Genomic DNA, 26,010 nt, shown 5'->3' with positions numbered 1-26,010 from the left:
GGAGAATGAAGGATTAGGGAGGTGGGTGAGCGGGGACTATGTACAGTCGGGGAAGTAAAACTTACAAAATGCGCGGAGGGGGTTAGTCCACACGAAACCGTTCTAGGTTTGCTAACTGGCGCTTATGCAAGCTTAGGCTCCCACAGAGACTGGAAGACAGGAGCCCTACCTTCAGGTGTTGGCTGGAACAAACAGTAAATTCTTTCAGCAGCCTTGAGTTTTCTCAGGGAGGCACTTTAAATGGGGCTAGAATCATCCTAGGGATGTGGCCTTGAGCTGTTAGAAACTATGTTAGTGTTCCTTTAAGTCTTTATAGGGGAGGCTGAAGCCTAGTAGAGAAGAGGGCTCAGAGGACACTGGCTAGAGTTTGGTGATGGAGAGAATCTTTGTCACTACCTTGTGGTGGTGTTATGATGATTGGATGGGATGTGTGAATCTTGCTTACACATATGCTCAATAAATGTTATCTCACTTTAAAAAATGTTATTTCATTTATTCATTCGGTTATAGTGTCTACATTCATGGACTTCACCACCTCACCTTCCATTTGCATCTCAATTCATCCCAATTTTACGCTCAATAACTGGACTGCAAAAATATTTGTGAATGAGAATCCCAAGCGTTTGCCCCCACTGTACACCCAAAATGCTTTTGCAGAGATCATCAGTGGCCTTGTTTAGTTCATTCTGGGTGGGTCAATAGTGTTCAGCAAACACTCTCCCCTCTTTCACTTTCCACTTGTTGAAGACCCCAAAGCCACTAACAGTCCTGGCCTCCAACCAATGGCTGGACTGTTAGGCGATCTAGAAATAAAACTTCTTTTTGAAGTCACTGGTGCTTGCTGAGGTCAGCACTATGCCCATCAAGGTTTAAACAAAACTGGTATCTAACCTCCTTCCTGGGTCCTGTGGGAAACTCTTAAGTTCCTCTCTGTGACCCTCAAGATTAATTGGGGTTTATGTCACTCCTGGTCATTTGTGACCTGTTCTTGCTTCCAATGAATTAATTCAGGTTATGGATCACCTGGCCATCCCGCCCTGTCCATTTTCTACATATTACTGGACACAACTCCAATTCTGCCACTCCTTAAAGAATCACAGACACGAGGCTGCATGAAAAAGATTTTTACAGAAGGTTGGGGAGCAATTGTGGGACTTCACATCTCAAGGAGGTTAATGCTAACCGTTATGGACTGAATTGTGTCTCCCCCCCAAATTTATGTGTTGAAGTCCTATCCCTCAGTACTTCACAGTGTGACTGTATTTGGCAATAGGGTCTTTAAAGAGGTAATTAAGTTAAAATGAGGTCATTAGAGTTAGCCCTAATCCAACATGACTGATGTCCTTATAAGAAGAAATTTTTTAACACAGATGGGTATACAGGAAGACAAAGTGAGAAAATGGCCATTTAGAAGCCAAGGAGAGGCCAAGGCCTCAGACAAAACCAACCCTGTCAATTCCTTCATCCTGGACTTCTAGCCCCCCAGAACTGTGCATAAATAAATTTCTGCTGTTGAAGCTACCCAATTTGTGGTACTTTGTTATGGCAACCCTCACAAACTAATATACCAAGTAAAGGAAGTTCTTTTCCTAAGAGGAAATCTGGTGCCTGGTTTTTAAAATAACAAGGTGCACCTCCTCCTCTCTACATTATGATTATTTCTGGGATTCCAAGGAAGCTTAGCAAAGGAGCAAGGGAAGTAGGATGAAAATGGTAGTAATAGTATGGCCATAGGTAGTAACATTTTTTTCTTTTAAATCCTGCTGGTTTTAAGCAAAAAATCCTTCAGTAATCCCTTCTGAACTATAATATGAATTTAACTATTGTTTTAGTTACTAAAGGATATTTGCAGAGCATTCTCACAATGATGATAGTAATGTCTTTAATGGAGGCCAATCGGCAATATATGTTCAGAAGTATAAATCACCTCTTTTTTTTTTACTGTGAAATTCCAATTTTAGGAATTTAACCTACAGATATACCCACACGGTGTGAAATGACATATGTACAAGGTTATTCATTGCAGCATTGCTTATAATAGTGAAAGACTGGAAACAGTGTTGATATCCAACAACAGGGGATTGGTTAAATAAATTATAGTACATCTGTAAATTGAATACTATGCAGTTATGAAAAAACATAGGAAGCTCTGATATGATCTTCAAAATCTATTTTTGTATGAAAAAAAATCAAGATGTGTAATAGTGTGTAAAGAATGCTAAAATTTGTGTCATAAAGAGGGACTGCATTACTTAGGTGGGTATATATACACTTGGTTGTAGTTACATAAAATATTTCTAGGATAGGAGAGAGGAACTGGAAGCTGGCAATAGGGGTAGGAGGGAGAATTTTTACAGTTTGACCTTTTGTACTTTTTGAATCTTGATTCATGTTTTAAGTATTATCTACTCAAAAATAAATAGTTAAAATGAAAACAAAACACGACAAAAATTAAAATAAATACATGATAAAGACAAAAATAAAAGTAACGTACACACAAGATCAAAACATTCAAACAGTACAGATGGATATAAAATTAAAAGAAAAAACTTGCCTCTTCCATCTTGTATGCATTTAAAAGAAGTTTGTTGTATTTTATGCAGCATTTCTAGGTGTTTTGGGGCAGGAGAATTTTTGGATTATCTAGTCTTCCACATTGGAAAGGGAAGTGTCCTTTCCCAATCTTTTCAGCATTAACAGCAATGTTTATTATTACTCCCTCTCCACCTCTATGGGCTCCTTTTTTGAAACCAATATCCATGGGACAGGCATGGATATTTGAAACCAACATCCATGGGACAGGCATGGATACATAATAATTAAACTGGACTCTGTGACTTCTTGCTGTATTGGGTTATCTTATCCACCAATCACAGTGCTGTCTTTATCAGCCAATCAGAGTTTCAAGAAACAACTCTACACTTAGTAAAAGCCTCTTCAGTGCCAGCCTTATGCTGGACTCTGGGAATAGGCAGGAAAAGGGGAGATTCTTTGCCCCTTCTCTGGTCACGTGAAGATTTTACTAAGTTGACCCATTCTCAGCCCAGGAGCTCTTTACCCAGCCTAGTGGAGGCTCCTTAGAATCAACTAGGAGCAACTTTCTAAATATTGATGTCTAGGCTTTACTTCCAGAGGCTCTGATTCAGTAGAGAGTGGGCTCTGGATATGGATGTTTTGAACCTATGGTGATTTTTACTGGGGGTGGCATGGTGTATATACATATGAAATTTCTATAAGGCCTTTTGAAATAATAAAAGTCGCCTGTGAACTGAGGGTCCACTTGGTTCAGTTTCCCTTCCAGGGGTAAGGCTGTCTCTTGCAATAACCCTGAGGCCAGTCAGCCTCAATTTGAACATGTCCCTTCCCCCAGAGACAGGTTACTCAGTCCCCATAGAGATAGTGTGATCAGTCTCAGAGCACCTCTGCTTGCCCCAAGTTCTTCCCTTGCCTTTCTATGTAGCTTCCTTGTTCCGCTTCCTGCCCAATGGCTCCTCAGCAGCCAAGTGGAGTTCCTGCTAAATGAACATCTGGCCTTAAATTCTACCAGTGCTAGGAACAATTACAGGAAGTTTTCCTGAGGGAGTGAACTTCCAGCATTTGATGCTTTATGCCATGGAGATCTAGGAGGGGCTCTTATCACACACCCTTAAGGACTGGAAGGGGCCTCAGAAATTTTACACACACACACACACACACACACACACACACACACACGCAGAGTCGGTTCTCAGTTTTAGGTGGTATTTATGTTCTGAAAGTTGCTGTGAACACAAATTAGTGAATACTGAACAATTGCCCCTAGGGGAAATACAGGGTTAGGCTCCTGCAAGTTTCTGCCCACAGCGTTTTTTGTCAGCTGATCAATACATAACCTTCTTTTATGTGTGTTTCTGTTTAAAGACATCTTATTATTCACATACATATATTAACACTGAACTCAGAGCCAATAGCACTATAACATGTTTGAACTAAGTTCATGTATTTTCTTCATAGCGCACCTCACACCCTTCTTGTATCTAGGTATACTAGATAGCATTTCAGGCATCATGCTTGGGGACGACTTTTTTTTTTTTTTTTTTTTTTTTGCGGTATGTGGGCCTCTGACTGTTGTGGCCTCTCCCGTTGCGGAGCACAGGCTCCGGACGCGCAGGCTCAGCGGCCATGGCTCATGGGCCCAGCCGCTCCGCGGCATGTGGGATCCTCCCGGACCGGGGCACGAACCCGTGTCCCCTGCATCGGCAGGCGGACTCTCAACCACTGCACCACCAGGGAAGCCCGGGGGACCACTTTTAAACAGTGAAATCATCAACAAAAAACACAAAAATGCGAATAAGGTGGCACTAAATAGATCATGAGAAGCACCTTGGTTTACAGCATGAGCTGAAACAGAGCATGGTTCTTGTTTAACCTCAGCTGAGAACAGGCACGTGGGGCAACTCACATTTTCTGCCACCTCAAGGGTTCTTCTAGTATTGATCTTGGGGTTACAAATACATTTTTATGAGTAGGAAAATCTGCAAATTCAAAATCAGCCAATAAAAAGCATCCACTGTATATATCCACAGTATACCTACATATATACATATTCCTTCTATTCAGTGCTGAAGGCTTTGTTTCTATCACCTCGTTTAATCCTCACAAAACAACACATGAGAATGAGTTTCAGAGAGGTTAAAAAAGGTCACAGAGCTAGTGACAGAACTTTGGTTTTCGTTTTAGACATTCATGTAATAAAATCCGCCCCCCCTCCCCCCACGTGCAGTGACTCTTTTAACTACTACGACCAATAGGATACAGAACAACTCCAATACTCCGAAATTCTTCCTGAGGCTACCCTTTTGTGAGTCCGGTTTCTGGCCAAGCCCTGCCCTCAGCCTCAGGCCTTGCTCCAGGCCACACTCCCTCTCAGCATAGAGAACCTAAACCTGAGGGGCTGGTACCAGGCTATAGAGCTTTTCTGCAAGGGCTGAGGGGGCCTGGGTCTCGAGCCCACCTGTGAACTCCAGCCTTGTCCCCAAAGGGCTCCCTAACCCGCGCCGCCCCGCCAGAAGACCATACGGCCACGTCGCAGGCGCCTCAGTGTACGCGCACGCGCGCGCGCCCACGCCTGCCCGCCCCGCCCCCTGGCCGCCTCCCGCCCCGCCCCCGGTTCTAATTGCTCCGGCGCAGCAGAGGTTTCGTTAGGTCTGCGCGCTCGTTAGGCCAGTCGTTCCTACGTTAGCTGCGGCTCCCGTGCCCAGAAGTGTCCGAGCCATGCATGTGGACATCTCACAGTGTCCGCTTCGGAACCGGGTGTTTGTGGTGGGCGTTGGGATGACCAAGGTAAACAGAGCCGTGGGTCCCCGGAGGCGGGCTCCCTGCTCTGCTCTGTCTGGGTGAGGCCTGGGGAGATTCGAGGTGACCGGGAACCGGGGGTGGGGCGGGGGAGAATCAGATTTGGGGCCGTGCGTCGGTTTGTCCTTCCTACCCGGAGGGCGCCCGGGGCATCCCACCGCCCAGCTTGGCTTCTTGGCCCTGGGGGCATCGGAGTGGCGACTCGGGTGGGTTGTGATGTAGGGCGTGTCTGCGGGATCGTAATATCGCAGGGTTGTTCCAGCGGCCATATCTTCCTCCTTTTTTCCTTTTCTCCCTGGGGCGCAGTTTGTGAAGGAAGCCCCAAGATGACTCAAAGTCCGCACCTCCTTTGAATCTGGGTGGAATCCTAAGATGTGTGGACCTCTGACGGAGGCAAGGTCCGCCTCACACCCGAAAGGAAAGCAGGTCGTGAATGTCGCCAGTCTGCACTTCCAGGAATACTCCTTGTAGGATCCCTTCTCAGGGACAGTTCCAGTGTAGATAAGGAGGAGAATCATTAGTGATGCTCAGCGTCTCGGCACAGGTGGCAGGTTTTCTGGATCCTCCGACCTTTGTTGTTCCTCAAGTGATACTCTTCTTGGTACTCAGGAGGCCAGAGACTCCTACAGTCTCACTTCTTGACATCCTCACCACCTCTGTGCTCTAGTGAGGCCAAACTGCTTTTAGTTTCACCCCAAACTTTTTTATGCCTCTGTTGCTTTGCTTTCTGTTTTTCCCACTACTTAAGACCGTTTGTCTTCACTGGTTAACTTATTTGCATTTTTATTTTTTTTAATTATTTATTTTTGGCTGCGTTGGGTCTTCGTTGCTGCACGCGGGCTTTTCTCTAGTTGTGGCGAGCAGGGGCTACTCTTCGTTGTTGTGCGTGGGCTTCTCACTGCGGTGGCTTCTCGTTGCGGAGCACGGGCTCTAGCTGCATGGGCTTCAGTAGTTGTGGCACGTGGGCTCAGTAGTTGTGGCTCGCGGGCTCTAGAGCACAGGCTCAGTAGTTACGGTGCACGGGCTTAATTGCTCCGTGGCATGTGGGATCTTCCCGGACCAGGACTCGAACCCATGTGCCCTGCACTGGCAGGCGGATTCTTAACCACTGCGCCACCGGGGAAGCCCTTATTTACATTTTTAAAAGATCAATTCAGACCTTCTCCAAGAAGCCTCCTCTGATCCTCCTGACTTTCCCACATGTTAACAGTACTTACTATTTTATCCTGAAATTCTGTTTTTATGTCTATATTCTTCTTTTGCACGTAAGCTCCTCCAAGGTGAGTACCATGTCTAATTCATTGCTGTACCTCTAGCACCTTGAAAATGCCTTGTGCCTGAAGACCTCAGTGAATGTTAGTTGAACAATATTAAATGGATATGCTTTATGAAAGAGAGTTCCTAGAGGAAGTTCTCTTTCTGAGAAAACAGCCTTAAACTTGTTTTTATCTTACCCAGTGGGCTGAGAGTACACAAAGCAATAAAGACATGTAAGTAGAAAAGTCAGCTAATACGTTATGAAGCAGATACTTGGAGATCATCTATTGTTTCATGGGAAAGGGAACTTCTGGTATAGGTGGACAGTAAAACCTTTTAAAGTACGGTATAAATACAGTCAGATCCTCCACCACTGGCTGTTACATGTCTGGTTATATTGGCTATACAGAAAACCACTGAGCTTTGGGAAGTAGGAGATGTATTTATGTTTCCTCAAGTTGAGAGGTGGAGGTGTGGGAGGTGTTAGTTACAATCTTCAGGGAAGAGATTGGGACTATGGAGAGCAGCTTTATTGATGTGCTTACTAGGCCAATGTACTTCTCTCTGGGTTTGATCTTTTGGAACTTGGGGGAGGGTTTAATGAAGAGGGAGAAATTTAGCAGATAATACTTTAAGCTCTGTTGGTAGATCTCAACTGGTTGTGGTTCTTAGTTTGAATAGCTGAATTCCTAGACAGCTTGAAGTTCTCTTAGTGAGGTTTTATTATCAGTGTAGGAAATTAATTCCTATGGTAAATTAGAATTCGCATGATGCATGTCAAGAGGTTTTAACACAACTAAATCACAACTACTACCTGGCTGACAGCAGGCCAAGTCCCTTTGCTTATGCTGCCTACCTCCTGATATGCCCTCTTTTCATCAATTTAAATTCTGGCTGTCTTCAAGAACTGGTCTGTCTTAGTCGGTTAGGGCTGTATAACTGCAATACCTTAGACTGAGTGGCTTAAACAAGAAATATTTATTTCTCACAGTTCTGGAGGCTGGGAAGTTCAAGATCAAGCACAGGCAGATTTGGTGCATGGTGAGGTCCTGCTCTCTGGTTCATAGACAGCTGTCTATGGCAGAAGGGGCAAGGGAACTCTCTGGGCTCTTTTTTATAAGAGCACTAATCCCATTCCTGAGGGCTCCATCTGCATGACTTCCCAAAGGCCCCACTTCCAAAAATGAAGAATTAGATTTGTGAGTTAGATATCAATATATGAATTTTGAGAGGACACAGACATTCAGTCTATAGCAAGAGTCCAAGTCCTGTATTTTCTTAAAACTTCCCCAGACTGCTCTAAGTTATGTTGGCCACTTTTTTTTTTTAGAAATTCTGGTGCTGTTATAGTCAGGACCATATAATTAAGCATTTGATTTTTCTATACTTTTATATATAATTCCACAGCCCACAGAAAGAAATATATCACAACTCCGTACACACATGCACTCACAAAACTGAAACAAGCTTGCTAAAGCAACACTTATTATGTGTGATGAACTCTTGATATTTCCTATTTTGTTTCATTTTTTAAAATGCTGATCACAGCCCACAACCCTTACAATTAATTTTGTCACACTCTACAAACCTACGGTTTAAAAAAAAAAAAAATAAATAAAATATTACATTATCGTGTTTAATCCTCACCACATAAGGGATTATTATTATCCACATTTTATCGTCCATCTTTGTGGCTCAGAGGGGCTAAGTAATTTATCTATCTTGATACTGCTCCCAAATTTTGAAACTGCATTACTTAAAATCTCATGTTTCTTCCATGCTACCTCTAACACACGTTAATGTTATAGGGTAGTTAATTCATCATTTGAGCATATATTCAATAAACATAGTATGTGCTATATGCTAGGAGTACAAAGATGAAAAAAGCAAGGTTCCTGTTCTTAAGGAATGTATAATATGGAGGAGGAAAGGATAAACAGGTAATTTAAATATGATGTATTAGGACATTTGGATAAGCATGGCAGGTTGAAAATATGAATTTATCTCTATTGGTGCTTTCCAAATACCACTAAAATGACAGTAAGGGTGAAGTGACTAGGAGAGGAAACAATAGCAGAAAGATGTCAGAAAAACATTGGATGATTAAAAGCTGATGGAAAAGTGGTCATTGACTCAGAACAGAGAAACCCACAACCCAAGTTCCTGAAGAGGGGTTATACTGGCTGAGTCTTCCTGCAGAACTCCAGAAGGCTCAGAACCTGCATGTACTAGATGCCAAGTAAGGTGGGGATGAGAGGAGGGAAGGAAAACACTTCTATGGAATAATTGGATTCCAAGATCCTTTTTACCACTAGGTGACTATCCCTTCCTTGTCAGGGTATTGGAGGCTTGTTTTCTGGAGAAACTGAACAGATGAGTCTCTAGAATCATCTGACCATTAGGCTTAGTGGAAGGCGGGAGTGAGGCCCAAGTTGAAAAAAAGGGAATCAAGTGAAATTCTGTATACTAAATGGTGGTACTTCCCAGCCCTGTTCCCAGAACACTGGCAATCAGACACGTACCAGCTTCCTGGCAGAGGTTTGGAAAATTATGTGAAATGGCTCCAGAGAAAAGCCAGATTACCACTCCACTCAAAGTGCAGGATTTTCTTGCTTCCTTGGAGGGATATTGCTTCCATTCCAAAGCATACCAGACCACCACGGTGTTTCTGAGAACCCTCCTGCATTCTTCCGTGCACAAAATGTGGGGTTTTGTTATTCTTTTTTTCCGTGCCTGCGACTGGTCTGGCACCCGGACTTTGATTCGCGATGCGTGGTGGTGAATCCTGACTTTACAGCGTTTCTCCTCTTTGCATCACCCAGCCTTCCGCTGCCATCACAGCCACCGCACCAGCGTCTCCTGGAGACCTGGGTCTCCAGATCTCACTGCATGCGCTGGAGTGCTGGCGTTAACTTGTTGGCGCCTCAATCTCGGCTATTTGGGGTTTTCGCACTGTGGGACCCCCGCCCCGTCTTGGCCTGGCTCCAGCGCAGCCCAGCCTCTCGGGGGTGTCCGCCCGCCTCCACAAGCAGAGCTCTGGCATCAGCCTAAGGCAAGGAGAGCAGACGCCTGGTTGCTTTTGATGTCATTTTTACTCTCGTACCTCTGTTCTTCTGAGGATCACGTCAATGCACCGGGTGTCACGCACCCCAGCAGGCCTCTCGGCACAGACACCGACCCACTCCACGCAGGGATCCGTCTCACCAGGAAAACCCCACTTGCCTGCGATATTTGGGACCTTCAGGATGACTGGATTGCGGGCTCTTGATCTTCCTAAGCAATATTATGGAGAAAAACCATATTTATTGTCATGTAGGATTTGGTTCTGTGGGTCTTTTTTTTGTAAGAGAACAAAAACTGGTTAAACGAGGTCTGCTGAAGTTGTGACTTGACCCACACTTGACCCTTCAGCAGGTAGGAGACAGACCACTTCACAGTCCTGCCTCCCCACAAGGGTGGGAGCCCACCACGCCTTCTTCCTCCCAGGCAGGAAGTGGAAGCCACCTTGGCTGGAGCAGCCCGCCACACCAAGCAGACCCCAAGAGCTGGTCATTGTCCTTCTGGGCAGGTCTGTGCCCAGCACATCAGCTTCTCCATGCTACATGTCGCCCAGTTCTTCCGTTTGCTGCCCCACCAGAAACACTGAAGACCGAGGACTGGAGCTTCTCCTTCACGGGTCAGCTGCTCTCAAGAAGGACTGTGTTGGCTGGGCCATTAAGCTGCTTCCCTACTGCTGTCCATTAAACCTGTCACTGGAGGGGCTCCGGGACAGCCCCACCCTGCATCCTACCCGTGTGGACTGATGCTTTTGCAGAAAGGAGATGCCAGCCATCATCAGAGCACTCAACCACCAGCAGCTCAGCTGAGACCCCAGCAGGGGTGGGGGACGGCCACTCCCACCCCGCTGGCTGCTGTTCCTTCTTCCTCAGTCACGTGCTTGGGCTAAGGGGGACTGCAGGATGGAGTCTGAAGCCCAAGTCTGTTTCCCAACCTTATTTATTGAGGAGTGCCTCTTCCCTGTCCTCCGCAAGACGGCCCCCAAACCCAGTGTGCACCAAGTGGGGCTTGAAGGATGAAGCTGCTAGGCCCCAGGCAACTCTTCTGCAAAGTGACCTGTCCTGCCACCACAGCATCTCCAGGACACTTCCGTTACAGGCACTGCAAGGGACCGACTTCCAAAATGTACATCCTGGTTTACAATTAGCCTTGAGGGACACATCTTCCTGGGAATTTCTATACAGACGTTAGAATGGCTGATATGGTAACTTAAGTTTGCCTGTTTATATAGTGAGAATTAGTCATTCACCAAACCCGTCTGTACCTTCCCTTTCGTGCGTTGCTTCCTTTTTAATAATGTCAAGAGCTGCCACTGTGTGGTACTCAAGTGAAGCCAGTATTTAAGGCATTAAACTTCAGCCTGAACTCTGTCACCCCCTAGAATCAGCCCAGACAGCTGTATCCAGGGACATGGGGCCACTCCCTCAGTTCCTAGGAGGCGCCGTGGACTTAAACGTGTGCTAAGTGGCTATCTGACCTCACTGTCTAGTCCTGTGTCATGAATCTCTTTGCAAAAAGTAACGTATTTGTGCTTTAAGTAAAATTTGGTTTTGCAAAAAAAAAAAAGTGCAAGATTTTAATGGACTTGAATATAACAAGAATATGAAAAGTTCATTGATATTGTTTTAAATTCAACATCGCAACTAACCTGTAAGAAACTCCCACTTGTCAAGTTTTAGTGTAGTATAAAAGAATATCCACAATTATCTAAGAAGGCTATTAAAATGCTCCTCCCTTTTCCAATCACATATCTGTGTGAGGTCAGATTTACTTCATAGATGTCAACCAAAACAGCATAACGCCAAATGCTGAATGAAGAATCAGCTGTGAGAATTCAGCTGCCTCCTGTTAAACCAGACAATAAAGAGAATTGCAGGGGACTTCCTTGGTGGTGCAGTGGTTAAGAATCCGCCTGCCAATGCAGGGAACATGGGTTCAGTTCTAGGTCCGGGAAGATCCCACATGCCATGGAGCAGTTAAGCCTGCGAGCCACAACTACTGAGCCTGCGCTCTAGAGTCTGCGAGCTGCAACTACTGAAGACCGCGTGCTCTAGGGCCCACGTGCCACAACTACTGAGTCCGCGTGCTGCAGCTACTGAAGACCGTGCACCTAGAGCCTGTGCTCCACAATAAGAGAAACCACCGTGATGAGAAGCCCGCGACCGCAATGAAGAGTAGCCCCCGCTCAGTCGCTGCAACTAGAGAAAGCCTGTGTGCAGCAACAAAGACCCAATACAGCCAAAAAAAAAAAAAGAATTGCAGAAATGCAAAACGATGCCACTCATCACTTTTTTGAGGGGGAGATATAGTTATTTTTCATAAAAATTATTTATGTTAACATGTAATGGTTTTTTTTTTTTGAGTGAATTGAAAGTTATTTTTAAATGTCCTATTTTAAGTGCCAAGAGGGTAAATACTGGTAAATATAATCCTCATAATCAAAAGCTCTTTGGTATCTTCAGTGATCTTTAAGAGTTTAAAGTGGTCTTGAGACCGAGAAATTTTGAGAATTGCTGGATCTAGTCATTGAGCACCAACAACTGTTAGAAACACAAAGAGCAAAAATAATCAGATGTTATATGCTTCCTTATGAAAGAATACACCACCACCTATAGTTTTGTCAGGGAGATAGAATGTGAGTCTGCAAGCTTCTGGATCCAGCTGCCAATGTGTGGGAAATAAAGAGAACAGAGGAACATGTCGAACTGCATGAGTATGCAATCTACAAAATCCAGACTGTGGGAAGCTACAGGCCAAATGCTTTGGGTTCTTTAACAGATGTATTGAGAGGAAAAGAAAGTAGTTGAGGGGAACCTGTAGATTAAAAGAGAATTTGAAAGGCCTATAAACACTCTAAAAAAGGGCTGAACAATAGTGTCTACAGATAGACACTTGGGTGATAAAAGTATGAAATACTAAAAGGAAGTGATTATTGTAAGAATCAGGATAATAATTACTTTGGGGGTGGAGCGGGGTTGAGATTGGAACAGAGTGCTTAGAGGAGTTTGTGGAGGGGCAGGCAGGGTTCAATTTTTTAGTTTGGGTGGTTGGTGTCAAAGTTAAAGGTAGACACTAGGTAAAGTGTTAGGACAGATTTTAATTAGTAATATGCTACTGCAAAAGGGAAAAAGTCCAGTGTGAACTGAACTAACTTTATACAGATGTGACTGGGTATTTTAAAGGGATAATAAGGGAATAGGGAGGGTGGTGAGTAGGGACACAATACAGTAGTCCCTTGGTATCCCTGGGGGATTGGTTCCAGGATCTCTCTTGGATACCAGGATCCATGGATGCTCAGTCCCCTTAGTTGGCCCTCTGTATCTGTGAATGCACAACCCATGGATGCAGAGGGCCAGCTGTAGGGTCAGAAAAGTGAAAACTTACATAAAGTGGGGAGAGGGGAGGCTAGTTCACATGAAACCCATCTGGATTTGCTAACTGGTGCTTACCCAAGCTTAGGCTCCTACCCTCCCACAGAGACTGGGAGACCAGCCCTGTATTCAGGTGTTGACTGGAAGAAGCAGTAAATTCTTTTGACATCCTTGAGTTTTCTCAGGCAGGTGCTTTAAGTGGGGCTAGGGCCCTCCTAGGGACCTGGCCTTGAGCAAGTTAGAACTCATAAAAACTATGTTAGTGTTTAAGTTTTTAGGCCAAGGTTGAGACCTAGTAGAGAAGAGGACTCAGAGGAGCTTGGCTAGAATTTGGTAAAGGAGAGACTCTTTGTCAATGGTTACAAGAGTGTTTGCCTTAAAATAATTCATTAGGAGATGTGTGTGTGTGTGTGTGTGTGTGTGTGGTTTTCTGTATCTCTGTTATTTAAAATAAAAAGGTTAAAACTTTAAAAATGAGGCAGTTAACTCCAGGAAAAACAAAGCAAAACAAAATTGTACAATAAAGCACATGTAATCATAGTATACAACCTAGCCCAATACTAAGAAACATTAACTTTATAAGGTAAGCACTACATACTGATTTAATAAAAAAAATTGTGATTCAACTGTATAAGGAGGATGGGGGAACTGTAAATGTATATGTGAAGTGGCCTGAGAGACCTAATTCTCATTGGCCCTTATTAGAGACTATGATATAATTTCTTACATTGATAAAGAAATAATAGTATAAGAATATTTAGAAACATGGCATTTTATGAAAGAAGAAATATCTAAAAGAATTGAAAATGGATGTTTTGGGAGCAAGTAAGACTAGTGGGTGGAGAGTAGTGGAACAAGATTGCTGTTTTTATTATAGGCTTTGAGGTTGGTTTTTATTTTTATTTTATATTAAAAAAATAAAAACTAAAAAGCAAATATAAACAGAACATTACCAGCACCTCAGAAATTACTCTGTGCCTTCTTCCAGTCACTGACTCCTTGCCTGCAAAGGGTTACCATTATCCTGACTTCTGACCTTTAATATCATAGATTAGTTTTGGCTTTTTCATTCAACATTATGTCTCTGGGATTCATCCTTATTTTTATGTGTAGTTATAGATTGTTCATTCTCATTGAGGTAACATAGTCCATTGTGTGAACATTCCATAATATATTCAATTTATTGTTAATGGACGTTTGGTAGTTTCCACCTAAACATGCTTTTCATTTTGAAGGAGTAATGTTGTATGTGTTTATTTGCTTGACTAATCTTTTAAAAACTGCCTTGATTTCCGTAAGAAATGAGAAAGTGCAGTCATTTCACTACCTGGAGGATAATGTGGTTATTAATAGGTATTACTTGGTGGAGCCTAGTAGCACAGTACTCTCTCCTTACAGTAAGTGCTCTCTATACTACATGCTCTGATTGTAATTAGTGAACTGAAGAGTAACTACAGGCGAAATAGGTAATTTGGGGCTGCTGAATTAGGGAATTATGAAGGATTCCCTAATTCAGAAGTTATGAAGAATTGGGGTGGGTAAGAGATAGGAACAAATGTTAAACGTTTTGTTTTGGTTCAGTTCAACAGATGTATTTTGGCACTGTGTAATAAAGTGTGGCATTTAAGTCTAGTATCTATACAGTGTTTCAAACTGGGTTTTGTGATCCATTGCAGGGGTAGTGATGTCTGTTTAGAAGGTTGCCTCTAGCATTAACAAAATTGAAATAGAATCAAAAATACTGTATCAATATAACAAGGATAAGTATTTCATGAAAATTTTGCTTCACTGTGTGTCTACTGGGTCATGTATGTTATCGTGGTTTGCAGTTAAAAATTTTTAAAAGCCATTTCTCGTTAGCACAACCTCTGACTAGCAGACCACTCCATCTTATCTAATTGATCACTGTATTTGGTAGATTTTACTTCACTTATGTTTCTCAAGTCTCTTTGCTTCTTTCCATTCTTTCTGCTGCTATCTTAGTTAACTCTCACTTGGGCTATTTCAGAATTATGCCATTTGGTCTCACTGCCTCCAGCCTTGCTCTGTTCATTCATTTCTCAACATTGCATTTAGAATGATCTAACGTGCACGTCTTCTCGGCCCAGACTCTCTCTCTCTCTTTCTCTCTTTTTAAAGTAGGGCTTTATTTTTCAAAGCAGTTTTAGGTTCACAGCAAAATTGAGCAGAAAGTACAGAGGGTTCCTACATGCTCACTGCCCCCGACCCTGCCAGAAAGCCTTGCCCACTATCAATGATCAGCATTAGAGTGGCACATATGTTATAGTCAGTGAACCTGCATTGACACATCATTATCACTCAAAGTCCATAGTTTACATTAGGGTTCACTCTTGGTGTTGTATATTCTATGGGTTTAGACACATATGTGGTGACACGTATACATTACATCATCATACAGAATAGTTTCACTGCCCTGAAATCCTCTTGCTCTGCCTCTTCATCCCTCCCTTCCCTCAGTCCCTGACAACAACTAATTTTCTTTTACTGTCTCCATAGTTTTGCCTTTTCCAGAATGTCATGTAGTTGGAATCATACAATATGTAGCCATTTCAGATTGGCTTCTTCACTTAGTAATATACATTTAAAATTCCTCCATGTCTTTCTGTGGTTTGGTAGCTCATATCTTTTTAGTGCTGAATAATATTCCATTGTCTGGTTTTACTACAGTTTATTTAACCTTTCACCTGCTAAAGACATCTTGGTTGCTTCCAAATTTGGCAATTATAAATAAAGCTACTATAGGGCTTCCCTGGCAGCGCAGTGGTTAAGAATCCGCCTGCCAATGCAGGGGACACGGGTTCGAGCCCTGGTCTGGGAAGATTCCACATGCCGTGGAGTAACTAAGCCCATGCGCCTCAACTACTGAGCCTGTGCTCTAGAGCCTGCAAGCCACAACTACTGAGCCTGCCTGCAACAACTACTGAAGCCTGCGCGCCTAGAGGCTGTGCTGCACAAGGGCAGGCCACCGCATTGAGAAGCCCATGCACCGCAAGGAAGAGTAGCCCCTGCTTGCCGCAACTAGAGAAAGCCCACATGCATCAATGAAGACCCAATGCAAAAATAAATAAATAAATAAATAAATTTAAAAAATAATAAATAAAGCTACTATAAATATCCGTGTGCAGGTTTTTGTGTCAACATAAGTTTTAAACTCATTTGGTAAATACCAAGGAGCACAACTGCTGGATCATATGTTAAGAGGATGTTTAGTTTTGTAAGAAACTGCCGAACTGTCTTCCACCGTGGCTGTACCATTTTGTATTCCACCAGCAATGAATGAGAGTTCCTGCTGCTCCACATCCTGTCAGTGTTTGGTGTTGTAGTGTATCTCATTGTTTATTTCAGTCTTTGTTTGTTTGTTTGTTTTTTTAAATCCACTGTCTTCAGGATAAAGCCCAGGTGTCATAGGAGGGCATATAAGGTCACTTGTAAATTGGCTCTAGAACCAGGTTGAAGTTTCAGCTCCACTAATTATTAGCTGTGTATCCTTGGGCAAGTGACTTAATCTCTGCCCTTGTTTTCTTATCTTAAAATGGTGATAAGAGTAGTACCTACCTCTGAGGGTTGTTGTGAGGATTAAACAAGTTAATACATGTGAAGTGCTTAGTGCAGTGAGTAACAACAGTAAGTGCCCAATAAATATTAGTAATTATCATCGTTTGGTCCCCATTTTTCTGTCCTTATCACTTGCCATTTCAAATCATGTTTCAGCCTCTGCAATATAAAATTGTTTGCATGTAAAACTGTTATATTCTGTCATTTCCAGGCCTTTGCTCTAGAATTTCCTTTTCTTTCACTTGGCTAATTCCTACTCATCCTTAAAGATTTAATTTAAACGTCAGTTCCTCTGGGAAGCCTTTCTAGTCCTCCAAAGCTGGGTAATTGTCTCTCCCAAATCATTCTGTACTTATGACACTGTGGTGTAATTGCCTGTTTTCCATTAGACGCTAAGCTCCCTGAGGGTACGAACTGTATTTTATTTATTATCAGAGTCCAGAAACACGATAGGTGCTCAATATGTTTTTGTTTAAATGAATAGACGAATGAATTTCTGCAGTTCCCTGTTGTGAAAAAATCTAACTATATTTGTTTCTATTTATTATCTCCTTCTATATTTGTAGTTCACAAAGCCTGGAGTTGAGAATTCAAGAGACTACCCTGACTTGGCAAAGGAAGCAGGTAACATAGAACATTCAGATCTTTGAACATTGTAGTTTATTGTGTGGTCTGTCTTGATTGTGGAGCAGCCTTGCAACCTTAACAGGAAGCTGGGTCAAAGGAGATGTTTTAAGTTCAAGGCCAAGCAGTCTAAGCTTAGGTATCAGCTGTTTAAGGGAGTGCTGGGGAATACAGGCTTCCCACTCATGGAGACCTTGGGAGCTCGGTGGTCCCATGAAGTTGTTCAGGTACAGTCCTCCTCCTAGGAAGCCTTCGCCTTCCTCCTATTCTTGCCAGCTTGCTGCCAGCAACCCAAAAAGGGTTACTGTGGTTTTTAATTAGACACTGCTTGTCTCTACAAGTACCTAGTGCACTCAGTGTTAATAAATTAGGTTTCATTTCAACTCCATCATTCAGCTCAGTATTTAGATATTACTATACAGGGAATCAGAAATCTCTGCCCGCAAAAGGAAGGTTCATGAGATTTGATTAACTGATGTTGATTTTCTGGGTAGACACTGTTCATTTAATGTTTTTTTTTTCTAAATTGGTTTTCTTTTTTAAAATTTTTAAAATTTAATTTTATTTATTTTTTTATACAACAGGTTCTTATTAGTCATCAATTTTATACACATCAGTGTTTACATGTCAATCCCAATCTCCCAATTCATCACACCCCCACCCCCACCCCCCGCCACCTCCCTCCTTGGTGTCCACACGTTTGTTCTCTACATCTGTGTCTCAATTTCTGCTCTGCAAACCGGTTCATCTGTACCATTTTTCTAGGTTCCACATATATGCATTAATATATGATATTTGTTTTTCTGACTGACTTCACTCTGTGTGACAGTCTCTAGATCCATCCACGTGTCAACAAATGACCCAATTTCGTTCCTTTTTATGGCTGAGTAATATTCCATTGTATATATGTACCACATCTTCTTTATCCATTTGTCTGTCGATGGGCATTTAGGTTGCTTCCATGACCTGGCTATTGTAAATAGTGCTGCAATGAACATTGGGGTGCATGTGTCTTTTTGAATTGTGGTTTTCTTTGGGTATATGCCCAGTAGTGGGATTGCTGGATCATATGGTAATTCTATTTTTAGTCTTTTAAGGAGCCTCCATACTGTTCTCCATAGTGGCTGTATCAGTTTACATTCCCTTGGTGTATTCTATTTTAATTTTCTTTTTCTGTGGCTATCTGGGATCATATTCTATATGTAGTTTTGTATCCTGATTTTTAAAACTTATTATTATAAAGATTTCTCCACTTAAAACTGGAAAAAATTAATTTTTGCATATTTCATTATATATTTATGCCATAATTTTTGTTGGATATTTGCTTCACAACTTTTTGATATTTTAGAAGATTTATAGTAAATTTCTTGCTGAACACAAATATTTGTTCTCACCTCTAGTTATTGTTGAGGACAAAGCCTAGAAGTAGACTCACTGGAACAATGAACATAAACAGTTTTAAGACTCTTGTCAGATTATTTTTCAGACTGTTTATATTATTAGTTTCAGTAGCAGCATATAAGAATGCTCTTTTAAACATAATCTCATCAACATTATTATAAGTAAAACATTAATTTTTTTGCTCATACATTAAGCGGGAAAAGATAACTAGTGTGACTAAACCAATCCCATAATCAATCATATATCTTCTTAAGTTAAAAAAAACTTCAAAGTAATACTTTCATATGGTTAAAACACACACACACAGAGATGGCTTATACTTCCCAGGCCCCTTCCCCAGCAGGCAACTTCTTTTAACGGTTTTGGCTTTAGTTCTTCTGGTGGTTATCTCCATATCTCTAAATATTTGTTCTACCACACTTATTCCAGTTTTTGACTTATCAGTTTTAGACATCTGTTTGCTTCTCACTATGGTAGATGAGGATTTAGGTTACATCTTATCTCTAAGTTCCACTCTACTCTTCCTAGTTTATTTTCATAATTTTTATCAGTTCCTCCATTGGTCATTTCTGTACCTTTGGATAGCATCCTTAAAGCTTCATTTCTTGTTCCATAGAGAGGGTCATCTCTTGATCCTGGCTTTGTAAGATGACCATATGAGTGCTCCCACACTCCTGCTCAACAATAACATTCTATCCTATTTTGTCCTCTAGATGTACGATAGAGCCACAGAGATGAATAACACACCTGACATTAAGGAGCTTTAAGACAATTGGGATTTAATATATTGATATTTATAGTTAGGTGTACAGTTAGAATAGGAAATGTTAAATATCAAAAAGGCGGTATGAAAAAGTGTTACAATAGCTTAGAGGAAGAAATGATAACTTTTGAAAGGTAAGATAACTTCTGAAAGTCTGAGATGATTTGATGAAGGATTTGTCATTTGAATTGAAGATAGACTAACTAGAAGTAGATTTACTCTGGGAAAACTCTAAACTTATTTTTACTCAAAGTGCTATGTGATAATTTTTTTTTGTTTTTATAGGCCAGAAGGCTTTAGCGGATGCACAGATCCCTTATTCTGCAGTAGAACAGGCATGTATTGGCTATGTTTATGGTACGTAGTAAACTATATATTCTAAAAATTACAGCAACTACATAAACAATGCAGAGGAATTTGTGAATTTTAACCCTCAAAACTCAGAGTTCAGGGTCTTATTCTCATCATTTCTAGATTTCCCTATGTGTCAGTCTAGTTTAGTGTATATATATATATATATATATATATTTTTTTTTTTTTTTGGCCATTATTGTACTGCCAAAACAGTACACTTTTTATTAAATTAAAACACTTTTTATCTTTTTTCTTTGTTATCTTAAAATTTGTATTTATTGATTTTTTGTGTCTAATAAAATTTTTTCATTAAGATTTTTTTCTAATTAGAAAAATGATATATACTATTGTAATTAAAAAAAGGAAACACAGAAAAGCACAAGAAAAAATAAGTCACCTGTAATCTCATTATCCAGAGATTATTACCATTACTTTTTTGGTGTAGGTCCTTCAGTGAGTATGAATATGTGTGAATACGTATGCGCACATAATTTTCTCTTCAATTTAGGTCCTAGTTACATACTTTTTGGTGACCTGCTTTTCTCATTTTATTGTATTCAGTATTTCCCATGTGATTCAGTCTTCTTTCATTTCATCATTAATATTTTTCAAAATTTTTTTTTCTGGAATAGATTAAACATTTACACGGTACAAAAATAACAAAGGTAGGGCTTCCCTGGTGGCGCAGTGGTTGAGGGTCCGCCTGCCGATGCAGGGGACACGGGTTTGTGCCCCGGTCTGGGAAGATCCTACATGCCGCGGAGCGGCTGGGCCCGTGAACCATGGCTGCTGAGCCTGCACGTCCGGAGCCTGTGCTCCGCAACGGGAGAGGCCACAACAGTGAGAGGCCTGCGTACTGCAAAAAAAAAAAAATACAAAAGGTAGATGTTTATGTAGTGGAAAGTCTCACTCTTATTCCTGTCTCCCTGTCTCATGATTCCCTTTCCTTGGACAACCAATTTTACTAATTTCTTTTTTTAATTGAAGTATATTTGATTTATAATATTGTGTTAGTTTCAGGTGTACAGGAAAGTGATTCAGTTATATATATATTTTTTCAGATTATTTTCCATTATAGGTTATTATAAGACATTGAATATTGTTCCCTGTGTTATACAGTAAATCCATGTTGCTTATCTATTTTATGTATAGTAGTGCAATTTCACTAATTTCTAGTGTATCTTTTCATAGGTAATTTATCCATATAAAAATAAGTATGTTGTGGGTGTATAAATACCCCCTCCCCCTTTCTTTTGTTACACACATGGTAGGATAATATACACATTATTTTGTATTTTGCTTTTTTAAAAAAATTATTTACTTATTTATTTGGATGCACTGGGTCTTAGTTGCCATGTGCAGGATCTTAGTTGTGGCGTGCGGGATCTTTTTGTTGCAGCATGCAGGGTCTAGTTCCCTGACCAGGGATTGAACCCAGGTCAATTGAACCCCTGCCTTGGGAGCGTGGGGTCTTAACCAGGGAAGTTCACCTGGGAAGTCCCTATATTTTGCTCTTTTTAACTTAGTAGTTCTTGGTGACTATTCCAAATTGTTTCATAAGGAGCTTTCTTGGTCTCTTTTAATGATAGCATAGTGTTCCATTGAATAGATATATCATGATTTATTTAATCTATTCCCTTTTAATGGATATTTAGAATGTCCCCAGTCTTTCTACAGCATTTTAAATTACCTCATGATATTCTAGTCTTGGGGATTTACTGCAGTTTATTTAGCAGTAGGAATGATACCCTATTCTTGGACATTTTAAATTATTTCTAATTTCTAGTTATTATAAAAGGCTATAGTAAGCATTACTGTAGATGAATCTTTATTTATATCTATGATTATTTCTTTGAGATTTCAAAATATCAAGAGAATTCTTGAAGGGAAATTTACTAGTTCAAAGAGATGCACAATGTATTTATGAAAGGGAGGTCCTAAACCTTACTGTTTTCCCTGAAGACTTCTGGAGAGTCTGTATCTTCAGGTGTTTCTATCATACTGCTCCAGCATGTCTGCCTTGGTGGACATGTTCCTTGGGAAAGGGAGTCAAATGTGTTTTTACTTGGATTACATTCCTCTGGAATACCCTGGCATGCAGAATCTTTTAACTTTTTGAAGTTACGAAATTTTACATGAAGAGAAAAATCATGGCCTTTTAATCAATTGGTTTAGTTTTTTTTTTTTTGCGGTACGCGGTCCTCTCACCGTTGCGGCCTCTCCCGCTGCAGAACACAGGCTCCGGATGGGCAGGCCCAGCAGCCATGGCTCACGGACCCAGCCGCTCCGCGGCACGTGGGATCCTCCCAGACCAGGGCACGAACCCGTGTCCCCTGCATCGGCAGGTGGACTCTCAACCACTGCGCCAGCAGGGAAGCCCAATTGGTTTAGTTTTAAAAGATTTATATCTGACAGTATACATGAAATATTGCTGCCTGTCATGTAGCCCTAGCCAGGTTGAATTGTTTGCTATTACTTGGTCATGTCTCTACTTTCCTACCTCTGTATTGTGTAAAGAAAGTGCATATATATTCTGTGTTTTGAGAATTTTTATATTTGCAGAGTAAATGATGCTTCATGCTAAAACTGCTTCTGAGTAAGATGTCAATAGTATATTTATTGTTCTACCCATGTTGTATGTTAGACAAAGATAAAACACTGGAAAAACTATAATGTAGTATAATGTTGCTTTGCAGCTCCATAATTCTCATGTTGCATATATAAATTTTTTTTTTTTTTTAATATATAGGTGACTCTACCTGTGGGCAGAGGGCTATCTATCACAGTTTGGGACTGACTGGAATTCCTATAATCAACGTCAACAATAACTGTTCTACTGGTTCAACGGCTTTGTTTATGGCCCGGCAACTGATTCAGGGTGGTGAGAAGTGCCTATTTGTCTAGTAAACTTAAATAGATGTGGAGTTATTGCCCCCCTTTTATTATTTCTCCATACGACCATCAGAGGGATTACTTTATAATGTATTTCTTTTTAAAAGAATAACAATTAGGGCTTCCCTGGTGGCGCAGTGCTTGAGAGTCCTCCTGCTGATGCAGGGGACACGGGTTCGTGCCCCGGTCCGGGAAGATCCCACATGCCGCAGAGCGGCTAGGCCTGTGAGCCACAGCCGCTGAGCCTGTGCATCTGAAGCCTGTGCTCCGCAATGGGAGAGGCCACAACAGTGAGAAGCCCGTGTACTGCAAAAAACAAAAACAAAAACAAACAAAAAACAACCAAACAAAAAACAATTATATTGAGAGGTGCTTTATATAGCATAAAATACTCCCTTTTAAAGTTTACAATTCAGTGTTTTTTAGTATATTCACAGGTTTATGCAACTATCACCACTATCTAATCTTAGAACATTTTTATCACCCCAAAAAGAAAGTGGTACCCATTAGCAGTCACTTCCCACCTCCCTCTCCCAACAGCCCCTGGCAACCAGTAATCTACTTTCCGTCTGTATGGATTTACCTATTCTGAACATTATATAAATGGAATCATATGATATACGGCCTTTTGTGGCTTCTTTCACTTAGCATAATATTTTCACAGTTCATCCATTTGTAGCATGTATCAGTACTTCATTCTTTTTTGTGGCCAATTAATAATTCATTGTATGGATATACCACATTTTGTTTATCCATTTACATGTTGATGGACATTGAGTTGTTTCTACTTTTTGGCTATTATGAATAATGTTGCTGTAAGCACTTGTGTACAATTTTTTTTGTGGCCACATATTTTCAGTTCTCTCGGATATATATCCTAGTCTATATTTCCAAATATTTTAGGCTCTTTTATTAGGCCCTCTGTTCTTTCTTCTGATTGATTGTTGATTATTGCTCTACTCTTTGGTGTTTTAATTGTTTGAGCTTTATAATGTCTCACTATTGGATAATACTAGTATCCCCTGTGCCCCCTATGTTGTTATTTTTTTTTCCTTTTTTTTAGGAAAAATTTTGGCAATTCTGCTTGTTTTGCTGTTTAGTTGAACTTTAACATCATTTTTAGGTGCCCCCTCCCTCCAAAAATAATTCTGTTGAGATTTTCATCAAGTTGCTTTAAAATTTTACTTAATGTTTAAAAATTGAAAATTAGCTATTTATATTTGTTCTTCACTGGAACACATTTCCACATTAATCAAAAGTCGTATTAACACTGAGAATCAAAGAAAGAATTATATAATTTATTAATTTTTCCTCTTATTTAGAAGCATATAAGAATTTTCTCTGTAATTTTTCAGTTATTAAATATTTTATAGGATTATACCATGTTTTTACATTTTGTATAAACTGACATGCTTAGTTAAATTGAAGTATTTAATGATATTTTGTTGGGTGTCTGGAAATTTAATTTTTCAAACTAATTACATTTTCTTTCAAGGTCTGGCAGATTGTGTCTTGGCTCTTGGATTTGAGAAGATGGAAAAGGGAGCCCTTGGATTAACAGTGAGTCTCATTTATTCTTATTTTGGAATTGTTGTAACACTGTGAGAAAACTTTGCCCATCTGACTACCATAAATGGAGCCTGCAAAAGCTGAAGGGTGACATCGCATGTATATGCAATAGATCCTGCTATTTTAGACAATAAAGAATCATAGAGATAATTTTGTTCAACCCCTTTATTTTGTGAAACTGATGTTCAGACAGGTTAGATGATTGAATCTGATGGTGACATGTCTGTTTAATTTGAAAGTCATTCATTCATTCATTCAAAAATTATTTCCGTTCAACAAACTGAAGAGCGTTAACAAGGTTTGGGACTTCTGTTTTTGGTAATGGCAAGCCAGGTTTTTGAATCATTTCTCCTACTAATGACAACTAAAATATTTGAATGGAATATAAACAAGATATCCTAAAGACACTGAAGAGCTAACGAGAGAGGAATTGCTGGTGAATGCCGGAAAATTAAGATCAGCATTTGAAGCTGCTTTTGCCTTGAAGGCCTTCGCTGATCAGGAAGCTGTGAACTTCAATTTTGATGGCCCCCTAGATGAAGAGGAAAGTAGTCACAACTCAGGTCCCCCCAAGATCAGAAATTGAATACTGACTCTCCACATTAAACTGGTTAGGGGTAAACCTTTTTGGTAAGGGTGAACACAGAAGTAAAACTACCCCCCCACCCCTACGTCCTCTTTTCCCCACTTTCAGTAGATTACAGGGAGAGTTGCTTTGGCACTGAGCAAAGCAAGGGAGAAAAAAAAGAGAAGAAAAAAATAACCAGAAAACCTTTCACTGAGAATTAATAAACCACAGGGATTGCTGCCAAAATTCTCGTTTACCTGGGTGGTCAAAGAAACATCAGACCATGAATTGAGTCTTAAGTTGGTTCCAGTTAACCATGGCACTTAACAGAAGCAACTGCAAATTTTCTTTTGGAGGAAAGCATCTCCCTTCTAGAAGGCTTTGAGAACTCTTCAAGTAACCTTTCAAGGACATGCAATTAAAGATAACCAAGCATTAAAGAAACAAGGCACCATAGTTGAGGACCAGGGTGAAGAAGGAACAGTAAAAAGTGATCTCTGCAGACCTCAGAAACGAGATTTATTGGATCTAGTTTTAGGCATGCTTGCTATGTTTTAAAAAATAAAAGGCAAGCTTGGAAATACCTCAGGGGTATAAGAAACTGCAAAAAGGGACATTACAGGCATTGAAAAAAAAACCAAATAGGATTTATAGAAAAGAAAAGTGAAATAATTAAAATTAAAAATTCAAAAGCTAGGTTTGATAGCTGATTATACATGACTAAAAGAGAATTAGTGAAACTGGACTAGAAGTGATTATTTAGAATACACTATAGAGAGGGAAAAGATTGGAAATTGGCAGGAAGTTATGTTATATGGAAGATAGTGTGATAAGGTATAATAAATGTGTAATTGGAATTAATGAAGTGGTGAGAGAAAACATGGTGTAGGCATTTTCTTCATCTTTTCAGAAAATCAGCTCTTAGTTTCATTTATCTTTTCTATAGTCTTTTTATCTCGATTTCATTTATTTCCTCTCTAATCTTTGTTATCTTCTTCCTTCTGCTAATTTTAGGCTTAGATTATTCTTCTTCTTCTAGTTCCTTGAGGTGTAAAGTTAGGTTGTTTATTTGAGATCTTTCTTGTTCTTAATGTAGGTGTTTACTGTTATGAATTTCCATCTTAGAACTGCTTTTGTGGTATCCCGTAAGTTTTGGTATGCTGTATTTCCATTTTCGTTTGTCTCAAGATATTTTATGATTTTTCTTTTGATTTCTTCTTTGACATATTGGTTGTTCAGTAGCA

At 40.6% G+C, this 26,010-nt stretch overlaps 1 protein-coding gene across 3 annotated transcripts in view; it reads left to right on the top strand.

Moving 5' to 3' along the window:
• The first annotated feature begins 5,168 nt into the window (after nucleotides 1-5,168).
• SCP2 (sterol carrier protein 2) overlaps nucleotides 5,169-26,010 on the top strand; it is a 160,977-nt gene continuing 140,135 nt past the window's right edge. For 2 of the 3 annotated variants that reach the window (XM_029228512.1, XM_029228511.1), the window contains exons 1-5: nucleotides 5,169-5,322; nucleotides 17,162-17,219; nucleotides 19,669-19,740; nucleotides 22,487-22,618; nucleotides 24,125-24,189. In XM_029228512.1, the coding sequence (XP_029084345.1) occupies nucleotides 5,254-5,322; nucleotides 17,162-17,219; nucleotides 19,669-19,740; nucleotides 22,487-22,618; nucleotides 24,125-24,189 (396 nt within the window). In that variant the 5' untranslated portion in view covers nucleotides 5,169-5,253. Of the gene's footprint in view, nucleotides 5,323-17,161; nucleotides 17,220-19,668; nucleotides 19,741-22,486; nucleotides 22,619-24,124; nucleotides 24,190-26,010 lie in introns of those variants that run through there. The other variant, XM_029228513.1, reaches the window with a different exon arrangement.

This window comes from Monodon monoceros, unplaced genomic scaffold (assembly GCF_005190385.1).
Source record: "Monodon monoceros isolate NGI ecotype Baffin Bay Population unplaced genomic scaffold, NGI_Narwhal_1 Super_Scaffold_18, whole genome shotgun sequence".
Lineage (NCBI taxonomy): Eukaryota > Metazoa > Chordata > Mammalia > Artiodactyla > Monodontidae > Monodon > Monodon monoceros.
This window is presented reverse-complemented; position numbering and strand designations above follow the sequence as displayed.